Here is an 18,391-nt window from a genome sequence, read left to right as displayed (position 1 = left end):
TTTGCTTGCGCCGACTACTTAGCTTACTTTGCTTATGTGAAAGTGTTTTATTTTTTTTCCTCTGGAAGTGACGTCATCACCGGAAACCTATTTAAGTCGGGGAAAATGACACAAATCATTCTTTCGCAGCTCGCTGACAGCCTCCAGTTCGTCCTCGTCCACCAGCTGCTCCGCACACATCTTTGCAAGATCATCGAAAACACAAGGTGAGTGCTCAGTCTTTAATAACCTCTTAAAACTCACTGCTTTTGCTCTGTTTGAACTTCAGGAATCACGTTTGGCGTGCTCACACTTTGCTATATACCATGGCAAGCTAAAGCGTTTGCCCGTTGGTAATTAACGCTTCCTACGACTTTAAATTGAACCTAAACGCGTTTTTGTAACGTACATACTGACAAACAGATGAACGCAGTAAGTAAAATATTTATTCATGATTAAATTGTTTATTCAACAGTAATGCAACTACTTTGTGACGATGACTAACGAAGCATTTGCTCAAACCTTTTCCAGCATCTGGACGAAAGTGCCGTTTTGCCGAAGGTAAGTAACTAAAACTTCACAATTAAATGAATAAATAAAGTATATTTTCATGCATGCGTGTTTGTCTCATTTCTGTCCTCAGGCTGCATCTTCGACAAAACTGCCCAAATGACCCTGAAAATGGCTGACTTCCTGTCTTTTTGGGACTTGGCGTCATGAGACTTTTGCATGTCTACCAAAAAGTCAAGTTGCTCAGCCACTAGCCTGTCAGGCTGAGTATTTTAAAGTCAAATGCTTACGTTACTTTGTCTTTCAGGCCACCATGCTGTTGAAGAGGCGTTCAGCTCTGCTCTCCTCACCGGTAAAACAAACATTTGACTAATTATTTCTGCATGTGCTGACCAAGGGGCCTCTTGTGAACTTATCAATCAACAAAGGTGTGTCAAATCCAGATCCAGTGGTGAAAACCCAGCCACAGTTTGACTTGCGCTACAGGTGCTTCCACTCAACCAGTTTCTGGGGAGCTCGTTTACCTGCCGGTTGAGTGGAAGCAGCTGCAGCCAAACTGTGGCAGGGGTTTTGCTTTCTGGACCTGGATTTGACAGCTGAGTCAGGTGGGAACATGGAATCAAAGGCAACACTTGGATCATTGTCAACTTTAATGTTTCCTGCAGTATCACACCAGGAAGAAGCAGCAGCCAGGATTTTTTTTTTTTTTATGTCACCGAAGGAGGGTCAGGAGACCTGATGTGACTTTCCAGCAGTGTCCCATCTAAACATATGCTTTTTGTTTTTCTGCAGTCATGCCAGAGCTTCATTGAGAGCTGTGAAACAAGATGGCGGTGTATCAGCACTTTTCCCTCTTCAGTTTTGCCAAAATTGCAGTCAGGACACTCATCAGGGGTCTCCAATCCTGCTCCTTGAGGGCCGGTTTCCTTAATATTTTGTCTCCCTGCTGCAACGATCAGGCTCCTGTAACGCTTGCTGATCATTTGAATCGGGTGTGTTGCGGATGGAAAACTGGGAGGACAGCGACCCACAAGGAACAGGATTGCAGACCCTGGTCAACAAGGTGGTGCTGAAGAACCTGATCATGGCTCAACTTGTGAAGTTGAGCTCCTCTTCGCCAAGGTTGGGACCTGTTGCAAAAGACAAATTTGATTCATCAAAGTAGTTGATTGTTTGTTGTTGTAGGTGGCGCAATGATCAACGGGCGACAAAAAAAAAAAACTCTGCATGTTGAAAGAGCACTCTCCTGCTTTTTCTTGGACTTGGCATGCACTGCAGCTTCCAGTAAGAGTGCCGTCATGGACTCTTCCACCTGCTGGGCAAAGACATTTTTCTAAATGTGGAAGGTCCTCAAAGCTGCCTACATTTTCAATTTTAAGACATGCAAATAAACTTACTAAAAATAGCAGCTTGTTTGGTCCGTTGTTTGTGGTATTTGCAAGTTTGTCCATCCGGGAGAAGTCTCTGCACCAGTCCAGTTTCAGGAGCTCGACCAGCTGCTGCAGTGGAAGGTTCCAGTCTACAGTGAATAAAGAACAGTTTATAGTAAATTAAAAATGAGTTGTCATACATTCACGGTATGTTGCTGATGCCATAAGCTTTTGACTCGCATGTCTGTCTTTAGGTCCACACGCTGGTCAACTGACGACTTCACCATGCTGCAACGAGGTGACTCTTTACATTTCATCCAACTTGTCTCCATGGTGTTCCAGATGACTGCATTTCAGGTTAGTAATAGAATTGTCTTCTCACATGGTCCTTGTCCTGCAGATGGCGCCACTGGTGTGCGACGAGCTGCAACATGACTCAAAAGTGCGTCTGCCTGAGGATGAGTCCTCTGCTGGTAAGAAAAGGAACATTTCATTTCAGCTGGCACGTTCTAGTTGTCTCGACAAAGTTGAATGATTTTTTTGTTGTTGTTTTTTTTTGTTCTTGCGTCCAGTGTGGAGCACGAGTACCTGCTCACAGCCGGAGACAAGCAGCAACACGAGTTGCTGAAGCCAAACTTGGAGGCAGCCTGAGAAGAAATGGGAGACGTATGCGCTTGAAATTATTTTCACTGCGCAATCCTCATGACAACTTTTCTCATCACAATGCAGCTGTGAACACTTGTTTCTTGATTGCTGGTAGGTTCCAAGCCAAAAACATATATTCCTGCTCCATACGCTGACTTAACTTTTGACTGACGGATGTCTTTTTGTCTTAGGTCCACACGCTCGTCCAGGTTCCTCTCGCTGGCCGACCACTTCACGAAGCAAGGTCCCGACGCTTGTCTTCGTTCTTCTGGCTGGCCGACCACTTCGCCAAGCGGCAACGAGCAGACTGTCATCCAACTTGTTTTTTTTGTGCTTTGTGATTGTCTACTCTGCAAAAGAAATAAAGCTTGATTTACAAACAACACTTTAACTCTCAACTTCATTCTTAAACACATCATAAAAAGCTAACTTTATAAAGCTTAAAAAAAAGCTACAAAAATTTTCAGCTTTTTTTTTCAGAATTTTTTTTCCCTGAATTTTTTTTTTTTCCGAGATTTTTTTTTCAGAATTTTTTTTCCCTGGAAATTTTTTCCCTTTTTTTTTGAGAAAAATACTGAAAAGCAGGCGTGGCCAGGCTGGAATAAAGCTCCCTGATTCGCTGAGGGCTCTGAAAGTGGGTGGGGCTATGGGGATAAAACACTGCGATTGGTTGAAAAGTGGGCGTGGCTATGCAAATGAGAAACTATATGATTGGTCGAGCTTAAAGTGGGCGTGGTCACACGCATTTTGGAGTATTCTGATTGGTCGGTTTAGTAAAAGTGGGCGTGGCTATGCAAATTGCTGCATTCTGATTGGTTATGCAAATTTGAGCTGCGCCCTGATTGGTGGAAGCAAAAGTGGGCGGAGTTTGGGGCGGTCCTAGCAGCAGAAAGCGTTTCGGAGGCACTTTTGAGTCTTCAGGTCAAAGTTGCACTTCAGTCACTACATGGGACACAAGTCTTTTACTGTTCCCCTCCATCTCACATGACCCAAAGCTCGATGAATTTAAAGATTTCTCGAGTTTTGAGTCATGAAGAGATAAAACAGGAGTAGTAATGTTACACTTGTGTCCACAGTAGCAGTGACTGATGTGCAACTCTCACCTCAAGACTTCAAGCAGCCTTTGAAGAGTTTTCCACCGCAGTGACCAGCATGCATGAAAGGCTTCAACTGAGGGCAGATTCACCAATAAAACACAAAGACTCATATTCAAATTGAACAATTTATTGGACTGAGAAGCTAACATTTAAATTTAAAAGCATTTTACAGTCAATATTTGTGCGGGCTAACTCAAGTCGCAGACACAAACATTGATGACAGGCAGTTTAAGTGTTGTGGGCTTGACGAGCTCATGTGTGATGTCACTTACTTCAAATGACGCACACACTTAGGCGATGGCACCAAAGGGTTGGACGTGAGCGCACTGGGACAAAAACTAATCGTACAGCACAACACCATCATCACACACTGCTGGACATGTTTTTAAATGACACTGATGTGAACCAAGTTAGTCAAAAATTTTGTTAATATGACATTATTTTTTAACTAACTTGGCCCACATCATTGTCATTCAAAAACATGTTTGACGATGGTGTCGAGCAGTGCATGAAGCGGAAGTTGAAGTTCAGTGCACTCACGTCCACCTTGTGGTGCAATGTGACATCACACATCAGCTCGTCAAGCACACGACACTGCTCAATACTCACACGGGTCCAAATGCCAGCTTGCCCTTCCCTTTCGCATGTCCCAAAAGTCCGTCGGCTGCACCTTTGAGCACGAAGCCTCCTCCATCCATCTGGTCAGGAAAAAAATAAAAGCAGTAAGTAACACTCTTCTGTACATAAAAGTCTTAAATTGTCTATTTTACGATTCAAGTCGTATTATGAGTCAAATAAGGTGGTTTAGTTTCACACGTCCATTTGCAAATGTGCCCACACACGTCATGCATCTGTGTGAGCAATCAGGTGGCTTTCTCTCCACACCTGACATCCAATGAGCTACTCATGCTCCTTTCAATCAACTGGTCAAGCAGGGCCTCAAAGTCCTCCAACTGCAACTGACTCCGCCCATGTGTTAAGATAGAGTAGTTTAATATTGTTCAAACATTCACAAAAGTAAAACTACTCCAACAGTCAGCGATCTGATCCCCTTGATATCATTCCTTTACCTCCCCTTGTAAAAATGCCATTTTACACTCGTCATTTTACAACACTACATTATCTGATAAGTATTGCTTTACATTTCCAAAATACACAACTTTTATCAAAAGTAGAAAACTTGTCAATTTTATAGATGAAACATTTTTGTTTGTTCTTTTCCCCTGTGGCCCAAATAGTCCTTTGTATTAGAATGTGAAATTATTAATTGGGGGAATAGCATATTAAATTGTCCATTAATACAATTTTGGACTCTAGTTAGGGCTGTGAAAATGAAAGCGTTCATTCTGGAGATTGATTTAAATTACATAAAGCGTTTGGAAAGAAAAAAAAAAAAAAAAAAAATGAACTCGGTTTTATTTAATCCTGTGGCAGCTAACCTCTGCTCACCCTGCAGCCAAACTTAAGTGGAGAGTAACTGGTGCAAAGACAGACAAAGATGGACTTCTATGTAGTTTTACTTTAAAAAGTTACTCACTGGAGAAATCAAAAACAATTTGTGCACTTTGCAAAACCAAATTCAAATACCATATTATTTGTATGTCTTTGGCGTATCGATCAACAGTTGTATTCTATACCAGACGACTTTATTGATATAGCGCATAACAGCGGCAGCTGTGACAAAGCACTTTACATTACAATAGCAATAATATAACAAGTGAACGCAATAAATTAAAACTCTAATTAATATATACAGTAGACACTGGAAAACAGCAGAAGTGTCAGTCTCACGTCGGATCAAAAGCCAATGGCTAGAAATGTGCTTGACATGCTTAATCGCTTGACAGAACTAACTATTTTTTTTTTCAGGATCAATTTAGATATGTCATGACATTCTTAATTTAGAGGTGTTTTTATTTATTTTGAGTGTTTATATTTATTTACAATAGAATTGAAATTTCTGTCATGGCTTAACTATTTAATGACTTTTATTCATTGCAATCGCCAGCACAAAAAAAAGCATTTTGGTCAGCAACATATTCGAGACGCCTCTCAGTGAAGCTGCACCTGTACACCGCATACTCAAAGGTTTGGCTAAGTTGTTGATGTTGGGGTGGAGGCTCTTTCTGTTTGGCAACGTCACGCCCCAGCACACTACATTTATTGACAACATACAATTTGACAGCTCTGTCTTTAAAAGCTGCCTCTACAATCAATGTTTATGGGTGCTCACCAGAGTGGCGCATTTGCAGTCCGAATGCAGCAGGGGGGAGTATTTTTTTGCAAAAGTATTTTTATTTTATTTTAGTTTTGGATTTTTCATTGATTTTATTTAGCCCCAACTTGCTACTTGCTTTTTTTTTCACAGCCGCGATTTAAATTAAAAGTGTATTTCTAAAATAACAACATTGGCTGTCATTAGACTATGCCGGTGTCCCTAATGCTTTGACTCTCTCGAACCACCAGAGGCATTGTGCTACACAGAAGAAAATGGAAGGAACAAACAGCATGCAGTACCTTTGAAGAAGATGTTGATGGTGAGATGTGCAGGGATGGCGACCAGCAGCAGGTGAACATGGGGAGAGATTTGCCTCAAAATTACTCACGCAAATACATCCACGATGTTCACGTGTTTTTCAGATCCACAAATATACTGGCGATTTTCACATTTTTTTTATGTTGTGTGTGCATTTATCATGAATCTGCGGGCGAATTGTCGAATGTGCGTTTGTGGCTCAGCGGACAACCGAATTTCATTTTGACACAAACGTCATGTTTTCTAAGGTATTCCCACACCGGTGGCTGACATTTCAATCGCGCAAACAGCAAAGGCGCTCCAACTGTGTCCGTCTGTCGGACTGCGCGCACAAGGCGGAATAATCCCGTGTGACGCGGGGTCATAGTATATCGGTCCTCTCGGAATATCCGAGTTTGGGCGTGTACTTTGCCACGTAAACGGCCGTCCAACTTAACTAGCGGCGATCGCTGCATGGTTCAAACAGATCATAACGGGAACGTCACATTAACGCTCGCCGAGACGCGAGGTGCGTTCTCAAATACAGTCGAGCACTTCACACTCGTACAGAAATAAGTGCATCAATGCGTTCAAATGTTAATAACTAAAAATCAAAACAATGACATTGGCCTATATCATGCTTCAAACATATGTTATACTACCCAGTCTCCAAAGGCTTCAATAAAAAACAACAAATCTTTTGGTGCCCTAAGACTTTTGTCAAGTCCTGGATATGAATAAAAATAACAGTAAATGAATATATTTAAAAAAAAAAAAAGTTTTCATGTTCCATTGTTCTAAGGTGCTAAAAAATGATAAACGTGTATTTTTTGTGTTATCAAAATATTTTTTGCTATTGTTTTCCTTTTTGTCTTTTCAAGTTATATAAAGTAATTGACCTCTTTCGTCAGCCGCTGCTTGTTGCAAAACAAAGTTCTTATTACAGTAAAATATTTTGCAAATTTATCTTGAGTCACTGTCAATCTTTACATACGAAACTACAGTATGCCAAATGAGACTATACGTCAGCAAATCTTGTCATGCTGTACCACACCAAAACGGTGCAACCAGATCCTGTGCTGGTGCAGTAGGATAAAAATGTTGAGATAGGCAAACTATTCAATAAATGAGGAAATGCAACTGTATTTATTTATTCATTCATTCATTCACTTATTTAATGTATCTGACCTCTAAAATAGGGAGCGGTACGGGAGTGCAGTCATGCTGTATGGAGCGGGGCGGGATAGTAGTCGATTTCACCGGGACGGGATGGGACGAGTTTTTCAATTTATTTTTTCTATACTGTGGTCTGGGACTGAGATTTTTTTCCCCTGTGGGAGTCGGATGGTACGCGACTAAAAATCCACTCCGGTGTCATCTATCCCACACACAGCAGTTGTCAACATTCACATGTGTTTTAAAGGCCATCCCTCTTCAGTCCGCTAGAGGATAGTGTCTCTGTCTCAAACTATCCGGGTATCATTTGTTCATTAGTTGTTGTTTTTTTTGTTTTTTTTTAACAAAATGGGTAGTAAAAAAATACATTAAAAAAAACTTGTTTTGTCAATATTTGTTCCAAAAACCAAAATGAAACAAAACTGTCAACAAATCTTTTTTTCAACTCCAGAATTGAAAAAAAAAAAAAAAAAACATGTAATAGGCGATTTGGATGTTTAATGTACAAATAAGGCGTTCTTCTGCTGCCAAGTCAACATCGCTGTAGCAGCGGACAAGAGAAGGCGAAGTAGAAGAACGTCTTCATGTCAAGGCAAAATGAGCTTGGGGTAAACAAATTATGGTCGTATTTTGTTTCCCGAGTTGTGTCAAATACATAAAAGATCAGTTTTCCATTTTTCAATTTCGAAGTTTTAAACAAAAAACGGGATGTAGTGCATTCCCGTTAAATGGAAACAGCAACACTGCCTATAGCGGAATGAGTAGGGATGACCTTTCCACACATGTAAATACCTGAGCTCTGTGTGTGTAAGTGTGACAACATCTTAAAACGGCGTGCCTGCTGATCGACAAATGCACATTCTACATTTCACACGCAGACTTGAATATTTACACGATAAGTCCTAATAAATGCACACAAAAACGTGAACGTCACGAATATATTTGTGGATCTGAAAAGCACATTTTGGTGCAACTAAATCTTTCAATTCAAAAACATAAATACAGTATTTAGTTATTTAAGTGAAATACATTTGTGAAAATCACAATTATTTGGGGAAATGAAAAACACATGAAAATCGCGGATGCATTTGTGTGAATAATTTTGAGACAAATCTTTCCCCATATATGAAGCCATCACTTTTCCATTGTGGACATCAGCTTTGGTGAGGAAAACACACAAAAAACATTCGAGTCAAACGCTTGCCTTGATTCACTTTTGATTGACAGCTGAGTTGTGGGCGTGTTAGCTAACCAGCCACCTTTGTTGATATTGTTTTAGATAGCTAGCAAGCTTCCAGTGACGTAGCGAGTAACAATCAACAAACTAGAATACCTCAGTGTCGTAATTATGCTCCTAAATAGTGTACAAACATACATTTGTATACAAATGGCAAATAGTTTAAAAATGTTTAAATTACTCACTGAAAACACAGCTTCCAGTCACCGGGAGACTTGGTACTTGAACCGTACGGTTCTTCTTCTTTTTGTTTGCTGCTTCTACTTCGTCTTGTTTTTGGAGGGTTACATCTCCTTGGTGCATATCACCACCGAGTGGACAGGAGATCGCAAAGGCACTTGGCAAGCAATGTTATCCTATGATGTTATCAATCTACCGTAGGTCAAAGAATGCATACGACTGTACCGTATGAGAAGGCTCAATTCAAATGGAAAGAAAAGCGTGTTTGACAAATTGTGCAACGACTCTTCAAACAACTACAACAACACCGTTTCGTGTATATAACAGTAGCCCTCTTAGTAAGGGAATATTTTTATTCGCCTTTTGTTGTTGGAAGACTTTTTATACATATCTGTGGTCTGTTTGCTGTTTTTGTTTGCCCTAACAAGCTATTTCTGATCTTCATTAGTGAGTTTTCATTCAAGTTTTATTTGTTTTTATTACTTTTCTTATATATAATAATAATAATATTGTTAGATAATAATTAATATTATTGTTTATTATTATTATTAGTATTGTTGTCTTCCAACACCAAAGGTGATTAAAAATATTTCTGTATACACGATGCATTGTTATTGTATTTGTTGTTGTTTGAAGAGTCGTTGCGCTCCGAGTAATTTGTTAAACTTTTGTTTACCTTTGAATTGAGCTTTCTCAGTTACCGTACACATTACTTACTTTGCCTTTGACCTACGGGAGGTAACATCAGAGGATATAACACTGCTTGCTGAACTAAATGCCTTTGCGATCTCCTGTACAGTTGCGCACTAAGGAGATTTAATCCGCCTAAAACGTTGAGGAAGAAGGGAAAAGAAGATCAACGGTAAACATCCGGCTCATTGAGCAAGTCTTCCGGTGACTACCAGCTGTGTTTTCAGTGAGTAATTTAAACATTTTCAACAGTCTGTTTGCCGTTTGTATGTAAATGTGTGTATGTACACAATTTGGGAGCATAATTACGTCACTTAGACCGTCCAGTTTGTTTAGTGTTACTTTACACGTCACTGGAAGCTCGCACACTATCGTTTAGGACAGGTAGCGAGCACGCCCACAAGTAGCACTCAGCTGTCAATCAAGTCAATCAAGGAACGCGTTTGACTTGGATGTTGTTTTGTATGTTTTCCACACAAAAGCTGATGTCCACAATGGAAGAGTGGCTTCACAACCTGCTTTTGGTTGTCCACCTGCACATCTCACCGTCAACATGCTCTTCAAAGGTACTGCATGCTGCTTTTTCCTTCCATTTTCTTCGATGCAGCATTATAGTGAGAACTCTAGTGACTACAAAGGGTCAAAACATTAGGTACAACAGCACAGTCTGAGACGCAATATTATTTTCTAAATATGCCTATAGTAAATCGTGTCTGTTAGACCTATTTGAGAAAATATTTAAGTGCCTTAGAATATACAGTATATTTTTATTATGAAAATATTTACTCATTTTACAATATTTTAATGTTTAAAAATGAATAAATGTGATTTCTCCGTATTAAAGTAAAGAATTTTCTAAAATTCAAAAGCTTTCTCAGGTGCCGAAAGGAAGGTTTTTAGTTATCTTGACAACCCAGGGCTTTGTGACTACAGCTAGGGCTACTCAGTGTTGCTAACTTAGCATCTTTATTTTGCAATATTTAGTGACTATTCTAAACCCTCTTTGTTTATTAAAAAAAAATCCAAGTAGCTTGATACCAAAGTTGTTTATGAAAACTAATGAAATAACTAAAACTGAAAAAAAAAAAACAATAATGAAATAAAATAAAAATGAAAATACTTTAACAAAAAGGAAAACTAATAAAAGTGCGTCTTACATTTATAAAACTAATTAAATATTTTAGTGAAAATGTCCCTTGTTTTCATCTATGTCACTTAATATCTTACATGAGCCTTCAAGGATCATTTGAAATGTATTTGTTTTGGTATTGCTGTATGTTGTACGGAAGAAGTATTGTCAAACACCAATTAAAAACTAATCCAATAAATAAAAAAATCCAAACCTATTATAACCATAATAGCAAAAATAAAATAGCAACTTTTTATGTTGTGATTGGAGATATTCGCCCCTGTGGGTTCAGACTGAAAATGAAGCCACCACTCAGGTGAGCCCTAAAGATTGATTGCGGAGGAAGCTTCTAAACACAGAGCCACCAAATTCTCTGTTGTCAATAAATGTAGCGTGCTGGCTGGCGCATGACGTTGCCAAACAGAAATAGCCTCCACCCCAACATCAACAACTTGGCCAAACTTTCAAGTATGTAGTGTAGAAGTGCAGCTACACTGAGAGGTGTCTTGAATAGGTTGGCGGACAAATGGTGGGTTGCTTTTTTGTATGGGGTATGGAGATCTTTTCTTTGGCACTTTCAGTGAATAAAAGGTCATTCAATAGGCTTGATTGTAAAGTTAAAGATTAAATTCAATTCAATAAAAAAAACTGTCAAAATAACTAAAAACACCTTTAAATGATTAAGAAGATAATGAAATATTAGAGTCCAAAATTGTTTTAATTGACAATTGAATCTGTTATTTCCCAAATTAATAATTTCACATTTGAATGAAAAGGAATTTTACGGCCTCAGTGAAAAGGAACAAAAAAAATCCCAATGAGATTTGAAGTTGTAATCTTACATTGTCAACTTAAAAAGTTGTACGCTTTTGATAAAAGTTGTATATTTTTAAAATAGAAAGTCATATACTCACATACAACATAATGTAGTGTTATAAAGCGACAAAAGTAAAGTGGTATTTTTATGAGGGGAGGTAAAAGAATGATATCAGAGGAGCAATTTGTTGCCAGTTGGAGTAGTTTTACTTTTTGGAAGTCAGGTGGGGAGAGAAAGCCACCTACTCACTGCTTTTGTTTTTGTTTTCAGGCTGACCAGATGGAAGAGGCTTGGGACTCAGAGGTGCAGCCGACAGACTTATGGGACATGTGGAAGGGACGGCAACCTGCATTTGGACCCGTGTGAGTATTGAGCAGTGTCGTGTGCTTGAGGAGCTGATGTGTGATGTCACCTTGCACCACAAGGTGGATGTGAGTGCGCCGACCTCTCTCTCACTCAATTTAAGCTTTTGCGTCACACACTTCTGGACATGTTTTGAAATGACAATGATGTGGGCCAAATCAGTTAAAAAAATAAAGTAATATTTTTTTTAAAGTATATTTTTCACTATTTTGGTTCACATGAGTGTCATTTCAAAACATGCCCAGAAGTGCGTGATGAAGATATTGTGCATTAGCTGGCACTTTTTTGTCCCAGTGAGAGAGATCAGATGCGCTCCCGTCCCCCTTGGTGCCACATCTACTAAGAAATCATTTGAAGTAAGTGACGTTACACATGAGCTCGTCAAGCCCACAACACTTAAACTGCCTGTCATCAATGTTTGTGTCTGCGACTTGAGTTAGCCCGCACAAATATTGACTGTAAAATGCTTTTAAATTAAAATGTTAGCTTCTCAGTCCAATAAATTGTTCAATTTGAATATGAGTCTTTGTGTTTTATTGGTGAATCTGCCCTCAGTTGAAGCCTTTCATGCATGCTGGTCACTGCAGTGGAAAACTCTTCAAAGGCTGCTTGAAGTCTTGAGGTGAGAGTTGCACATCAGTCACTGCTACTGTGGACACAAGTGTAACATTACTACTCCTGTTTTATCTCTTCATGACTCAAAACTCGAGAAATCTTTAAATTCATCGAGCTTTGGGTCATGTGAGATGGAGGGGAACAGTAAAAGACTTGTGTCCCATGTAGTGACTGAAATGCAACTTTGAACTGAAGACTCAAAAGTGCCTCCGAAACGCTTTCTGCTGCTAGGACCGCCCCAAACTCCGCCCACTTTTGCTTCCACCAATCAGGGTGCAGCTCAAATTTGCATAACCAATCAGAATGCAGCAATTTGCATAGCCACGCCCACTTTTACTAAACCGACCAATCAGAATACTCCAAAATGTGTGTGACCACGCCCACTTTAAGCTTGACCAATCATATCGTTTCTCATTTGCATAGCCACGCCCACTTTTCAACCAATCACAGTGTTTTGTCCCCGTAGCCCCACCCACTTTCAGAGCCCTCGGCGAATCAGGGAGCTTTATTCCAGCCTGGCCACGCCTGCTTTTCAGTATTTTTCTCAAAAAAAAAAAAAAAAAGGAAAAAATTTTCAGGGAAAAAAAATTCAGAAAAAAAATTCAGAAAAAAAAAATCCAGAAAAAAAAAATCTGAAAAAAAATCTGAAAAAAAAATCTGAAAATTTTTGTAGCTTTTTTTTTTTTAGCTTTATAAAGTTAGCTTTTTATGATGTGTTTAAGAATGAAGTTGAGAGTTAAAGTGTTGTTTGTAAATCAAGCTTTATTTCTTTTGCAGAGTAGACAATCACAAAGCACAAAAAAAACAAGTTGCAAGTTGGATGACAGTCTGCTCGTTGCCGCTTGGCGAAGTGGTCGGCCAGCCAGAAGAACGAAGACAAGCGTCGGGACCTTGCTTCGTGAAGTGGTCGGCCAGCGAGGGGAACGTGGACGAGCATCTGGACCTAAGACAAAAAGACATCCGTGAGTCAAAAGTTAAGTCAACGTATGGTGCAGAAAAAAATGTTTTTGGCTTGTAACCTACCAGCAATTAAGAAACAAGTGTTCACAGCTGCATTGCGAGGGAAGCTGATCATGTTCCCCGCTGCCTAGAAAGGGGAAGAAAAAAACAAAACAATTTGATCAAAGAAGTTGTCATGATTGTGCAAAGGAAAGCATTTAAAGAGCATACCGTCCTAAGTGTAAATGTCTCCTACTTCACAGGCTGCCCCAAAGTTTGGCTTCAGCACCTTGTGGATGAGGAAGCAACAAGGAAAGCAAAAGTGTTGCTGGCCGGCGGCTCTGCGTTGTCTCGGGCTGTTAGCAGGTACTCGACAGTGTGCCGCACTGGACACAAGAACAAAAATTCAACTATGTCAAGACAACTGGAACATGCTTCCTTTTCCTTCTTACCAGCAGTAGCCTCATCATGCAGACGTTTGACCTTGGAGCACTCCAGTGGCTCCCTCTGCAAGACAAGGAACATGTGAGTAGACAATTATGACTTACCAGAAACGCGGTTACGTCTGACTGTACGCTTCTGCAGGAGCTCTTCATTAATGCAGTCATCGGGAACACCGTGGCAAGATTTGTGCACCAGTCAAGTTGGATGTGACGTAGTCAGTTGGCCAGCAAGGAGTGCACCGACTAGAGTGGACCTATAATACACGTGAGTCAAAGCTTGTACCATCAGCAACTTGTAGTGTTTTACCTGAAAGTACAAGGAACACAGCAACTCATCTTGGTTGACTTCACCGTAGACTGGAACCTTTTCCTGCAGCAGCTGGCCGAGCCCCTGAAAATCTGAACTGGTGAGGAGACTTCTCCAGGATGGACAAACAAACGAGGGACCAGTCAAGCTGCTATTTAGAATATTTATTTGCATGTCTCAACACTGAAAATGTAGGCAGCTTTGAGGAGCTTCCACACGTTTCTGTAGCATTTGTCTCTTTGCCTGGCAGGTCGAGGTCCTCACTGGCGGCACTCTCACTGGAAGCTGAACTGCATGCAAATGAAAGAAAAAGCAGGTGAGTGCTCTTAAAACATGTTTTTTTTGTAGCTTGTGTAACAGGTCCAAACCTTAACGAAGAGGAGGTCACAAGTTGATCCATGCTGGATGGATCAGGGTCTTCGGTGCCACCTAGTGGACAAAAGCAGGACAGTTCATACATGTTTCACAGCTCTCAGTGAAGGTCTCATGACTGCAGCAAAAGAACGGGAGCGAAAAGTTTGCAATGGACACTGCTGGAAAGTCAGCAGGTCTCCTCACCCTCCTTCTGTCTCATCCAGAATCTTGGCTGGGGCTTTTTCCTGGAGTGATACAAGTTAAAAAAAACAACAAAAAAAACAAGTTAGTGTTGTTATTGAGTGCATGTTCCCAACTGACTCTTGTATGAAATCCAGGTCCAGAAAGCAAAAACCCTGCCACTGTTTGGCTTTAGCCACAGGTGTTTCTACTCAATCAGCAGGTAACGAGCTCCCCCGGAACCGGCTGAGTAGAAGCACCTGTGGCTCAAGCCAAACTGGCAGGGTTTTTGCTTTTTGGACCTGGATTTGACACACCATTGCTGATTGATTATAATCACAGGAGGCCACCTGGTCATCACCTGCTGAAATAATTAAACATTTGTGCATGGATGAAAGCATGTGTTTTACCAGTGAGGAGAGCAGAGCTGGACGCCTCTTCATCAGCGTGGCGGCCTGAAAGACATGGCTAACAAAAGCATGCTACTTTTGAAAAGTCAGTTACAAGCAAAGTGGCTAAGCAACCTGACTTTTCAAGTGAGCCATTTTAAGTGTCATTAATTTGAGCCATTCTGTTCAAGACATGATTCCGTAGAAGGAAATAATCAACACAGATACTCTATTTCCTCTGTTTAATAATGATATCTTATCATTATTAAAAACACGGGATTCTGCCATTTTGCTGTCAATCTGGCCGTTCTGTTTAAAATGCAAACCTGTGGACAAAAAAAAATACACAGTTAGGTACACTTGATTGAAACTGGTTACTTCTGAATCCACATGAAAACGCACAGGAAGTCGGCAGCTTTAGGTTCCATTTGATTTTTTGGGGGGGGACCCGTGGACAGCCCAAAACGGCGCTTTCGTCAGATCATTGCTGGGGGAAAAAAAAAAATGAGCAAATGTTTGGTTAGTCATTGTCCCACAAAGTGCCTGCATTGCTGTTGCAAAAGTGAATTTAACCACGATTAAAAACAAATTATTGGGTCAAGGTAATCAGCATGCACGCCCATAAAATGCGTTTTGGTGCAATTTATGGTCGTACAAGACGTCAATTGCCAACGCTAGCGCAAACGTTTTAGCTTAATTAGCATGTTAGTGCATTTAAAAAAAAAGCCAAAAGTGTTACTTTACGTTCAAGGTGTGCAAAAGCAGTTGAGGCGTTTTAAAATGCTTTCAATGCATGAACACACTCACCTTATCTCAGTTTTCGATGATCTTGTGGAGATGCGTGCGGAGGAGCAGAAACACGAGCACGACCGGAGTCTGTCAGAGGTGAGAAAGAATGATTAGCACGTTTGTCCTGACTTAAATAGGTTTCCGGTGATGACGTCATTTCCCGAAAAAATAAAATAAAACTTTACGCAGAATGGACATTGCATCGGACATGAAAAAACGGGAACAACATAATACAAGTTCAGAAATGTCACACTCCCGGGATTCGATCCCACGTCGCATCATAGGAAGTGTAAAGTCGTTCACCACTCGACTATCGCACATTTGGAGGTCAACGTTCTCTTAGTCATATTCATCAAAGAGTTCAAGCAGTGGGAGGTGATCAAAACCAGGATACAAATACAACCAACCAAACCGTTGTTCAATATGCAATTTGGTCCAATGGTTAGTGACAATATGTAGTCTTCTGGAGCCTTGGGTTCGAATCTTACTTTGTTCGCCATTTACTTTGCAAACGGATCACAAAGTGAGGATCGAACCCGGGTCGCCGGAACCACACGCCAAGTCTTAATCCGTTTTGCCATCTTGACGGGGAAATTGCAAAATTTTTGCATGTATTTGTGCAAAATGCAGAGTGTTCAATAATAAGTACAAACAACCAGAGGAGCAGTTCAAGATCCAGTCTGGTCAAGTGGTTAGTGACAATACGTAAGCTTCTGGAGACTCGGGTTCGATTCCTAGCTTGTTCTCTATTTAATCTGTAAATGGAACACAGAGTGAGGATCGAACCCGGGTCGCCGGAACCACACTCCAAGTCTTATACCGTTTTGCCATCTTGACGGGGAAATTGCAAAATTTTTGCATGTATTTGTCCAAAATGCAGAGTATTCAATAATAAATACAAACAACCAAAGGTGCAGTTTAAGATCCAGTCTGGTCAAGTGGTTACTGACAATACGTAATCTTCTGGAGTCTCGGGTTCGATTCTTAGTTTATTCTCTATTTAATCTGTAAATGGAACACAGAGTGAGGATCGAACCCGGGTCGCCGGAACCACACGCCAAGTTTTATACCGTTTTGCCATCTTGACGAGGAAATTGCGAAATTTTTGCATGTATTTGTGCAAAATGCAGAGTGTTCAATAAGTAGAAACAACCAATGGTGCAATTTTAGATCCAGTCTGGTCAAGTGGTTACTGACAATACGTAAGCTTCTGGAGACTCGGGTTCGATTCTTAGCTTGTTCTCTATTTAATCTGTAAATGGAACACAGAGTGAGGATCGAACCCGGGTCGCCGGAACCACACTCCAAGTCTTATACCGTTTTGCCATCTTGACGGGGAAATTGCAAAATTTTTGCATGTATTTGTGCAAAATGCAGAGTATTCAATAATAAATACAAACAACCAAAGGTGCAATTTAAGATCCAGTCTGGTCAAGTGGTTACTGACAATACGTAATCTTCTGGTGACTCGGGTTCGATTCTTTGCTTGTTCTCTATTTAATCTGTAAATGGAACACAGAGTGAGGATCGAACCAGGGTCGCCGGAACCACACGCCAAATCTTATACCGTTTTGCCATCTTGACGAGGAAATTTCGAAATTTTTGCATGTATTTGTGCATATGCAGAGTAGAGTGTTCAATAAGTACAAACAACGAAAGGTGCAGTTTAAGATCCAGTCTGGTCAAGTGGTTACTGACAATACGTAATCTTCTGGTGACTCGGGTTCGATTCTTAGCTTGTTCTCTATTTAATCTGTAAATGGAACACAGAGTGAGGATCGAACCAGGGTCGCCGGAACCACACGCCAAGTCTTACACCGTTTTGCCATCTTGACGGAGAAATTGCGAATCTTTTTTGGTGGGTTTATTGTGTAATAACCATCAGTTCATTGCATATTTCCTTCCGCTTTTCCAAGCAGCTACGAAAAAAGGAAATACAATTGGAGAGATGTTTGTCATCCCTCTTGAAATGGTCATTTCCACAGTCTACCCTTGGACTAAGTGACAACACTCAAATCTAACATATAAGCCCCCACCCCTCCAGTGTTTGCAAATAGCTAAGTTCATGATTTCATCCATCAGGAAAGAGTTTGCAGTCAACTTGGTTTGAAATTGAAGACGAAGAGTCACTGTACGTTCGTTACTTTGCTTTATTGGTGATTGTGAATAAAGTGCTGGAATTAGTTAATTAGAAAGTGTCCTCTTGTCTGCTTCAGTCGAAAAAGAAAAATCCACACACACAGACACAAATGTTAAATTCTGTTGTTTTAATATATTTGATGGTAAGAACGACCCGGTTGGATGGTCGTTTTTTTCCCCCATAAAACGTCTTACTGTACATGATTGTTTTTTTTCCCCCAAAAAAACACCTTACTATATAAAAGGTTTTTTTCTTCCCTAAAAAAGCCTTACTATACATGGTCTTTTTTCCCCCCCAAAAAAGCCTTGTCTTGAGACGCCACGCTATCGCCGTCTTGTGGTCAGTATGAGACATGCTCTAGCCCGCTGTCGAATATAGCGCGACACATGGAAAAACGGCAAGAACGGAAAGATTTGTTTTGGATTTGTTGTCACCGACAGCATTTTCCTTCCTTTTTACTCTGATGAATGTTTACTTACTGAACTTATTCTAATACATTATCAACCCCTGTTATCTTTCAACACATA

The 18,391-nt window shown here is 40.3% G+C and overlaps 2 protein-coding genes and 2 long non-coding RNA genes across 18 annotated transcripts; 2 read left to right on the top strand and 2 right to left on the bottom strand.

The window, feature by feature from the left end:
- The first annotated feature begins 53 nt into the window (after nucleotides 1-53).
- On the top strand, nucleotides 54-2,710 carry LOC147127436 (uncharacterized). Of its 2 annotated transcripts, none has more exons than XR_015084476.1 (10): nucleotides 54-206; nucleotides 511-540; nucleotides 623-722; nucleotides 797-841; nucleotides 1,282-1,611; nucleotides 1,675-2,000; nucleotides 2,114-2,157; nucleotides 2,260-2,332; nucleotides 2,432-2,615; nucleotides 2,696-2,710. It is a non-coding gene; the product is annotated as an uncharacterized LOC147127436 (long non-coding RNA). The 2 variants fall into 2 exon arrangements; XR_015084475.1 differs by having other exon boundaries at nucleotides 1,675-2,034.
- On the bottom strand, nucleotides 1,097-9,515 carry LOC147127435 (uncharacterized). The gene is made up of 8 exons (XM_086021280.1): nucleotides 8,715-9,515; nucleotides 6,119-8,450; nucleotides 4,213-4,299; nucleotides 2,667-2,854; nucleotides 2,448-2,508; nucleotides 2,242-2,329; nucleotides 2,100-2,147; nucleotides 1,097-2,008 (listed from the first exon to the last, which is right to left on the bottom strand). The coding sequence occupies exons 2-7, from the start codon at nucleotides 6,176-6,178 to the stop codon at nucleotides 2,140-2,142; spliced, it is 492 nt and encodes a 163-aa protein (XP_085877406.1). The 5' UTR covers nucleotides 6,179-8,450; nucleotides 8,715-9,515; the 3' UTR covers nucleotides 1,097-2,008; nucleotides 2,100-2,139.
- Nucleotides 5,938-15,831, top strand: LOC147127434 (uncharacterized). Of its 14 annotated transcripts, none has more exons than XR_015084474.1 (9): nucleotides 8,921-9,625; nucleotides 9,882-9,965; nucleotides 11,616-11,705; nucleotides 13,101-13,285; nucleotides 13,526-13,628; nucleotides 13,718-13,787; nucleotides 13,848-13,970; nucleotides 14,062-14,112; nucleotides 14,263-15,831. XR_015084474.1 is itself a non-coding variant. In XM_086021277.1 (9 exons), exons 3-7 carry the CDS (start codon nucleotides 11,666-11,668, stop codon nucleotides 13,914-13,916), a joined length of 474 nt encoding a protein of 157 aa, XP_085877403.1. In that variant the 5' UTR covers nucleotides 9,269-9,625; nucleotides 9,882-9,965; nucleotides 11,616-11,665; the 3' UTR covers nucleotides 13,917-13,970; nucleotides 14,062-14,112; nucleotides 14,263-15,831. The 14 variants fall into 14 exon arrangements, 12 of the variants coding, with proteins under 12 accessions (XP_085877405.1, XP_085877401.1, XP_085877403.1 ...); XR_015084473.1 differs by having other exon boundaries at nucleotides 11,616-11,707; nucleotides 13,106-13,285; XM_086021277.1 differs by having other exon boundaries at nucleotides 9,269-9,625; nucleotides 13,106-13,297.
- Nucleotides 13,634-15,883, bottom strand: LOC147127433 (uncharacterized). Its single transcript, XR_015084477.1, has 7 exons — nucleotides 15,743-15,883; nucleotides 15,338-15,422; nucleotides 14,957-15,261; nucleotides 14,571-14,611; nucleotides 14,381-14,441; nucleotides 13,811-14,302; nucleotides 13,634-13,648 (listed from the first exon to the last, which is right to left on the bottom strand). It is a non-coding gene; the product is annotated as an uncharacterized LOC147127433 (long non-coding RNA).
- Between the last annotated feature and the right edge of the window lie 2,508 nt (nucleotides 15,884-18,391).

Source organism: Filicampus tigris, chromosome 21 (assembly GCF_054856515.1).
Source record: "Filicampus tigris isolate MCC_2025a chromosome 21, RoL_Ftig_1.0, whole genome shotgun sequence".
Lineage (NCBI taxonomy): Eukaryota > Metazoa > Chordata > Actinopteri > Syngnathiformes > Syngnathidae > Filicampus > Filicampus tigris.
This window is presented reverse-complemented; position numbering and strand designations above follow the sequence as displayed.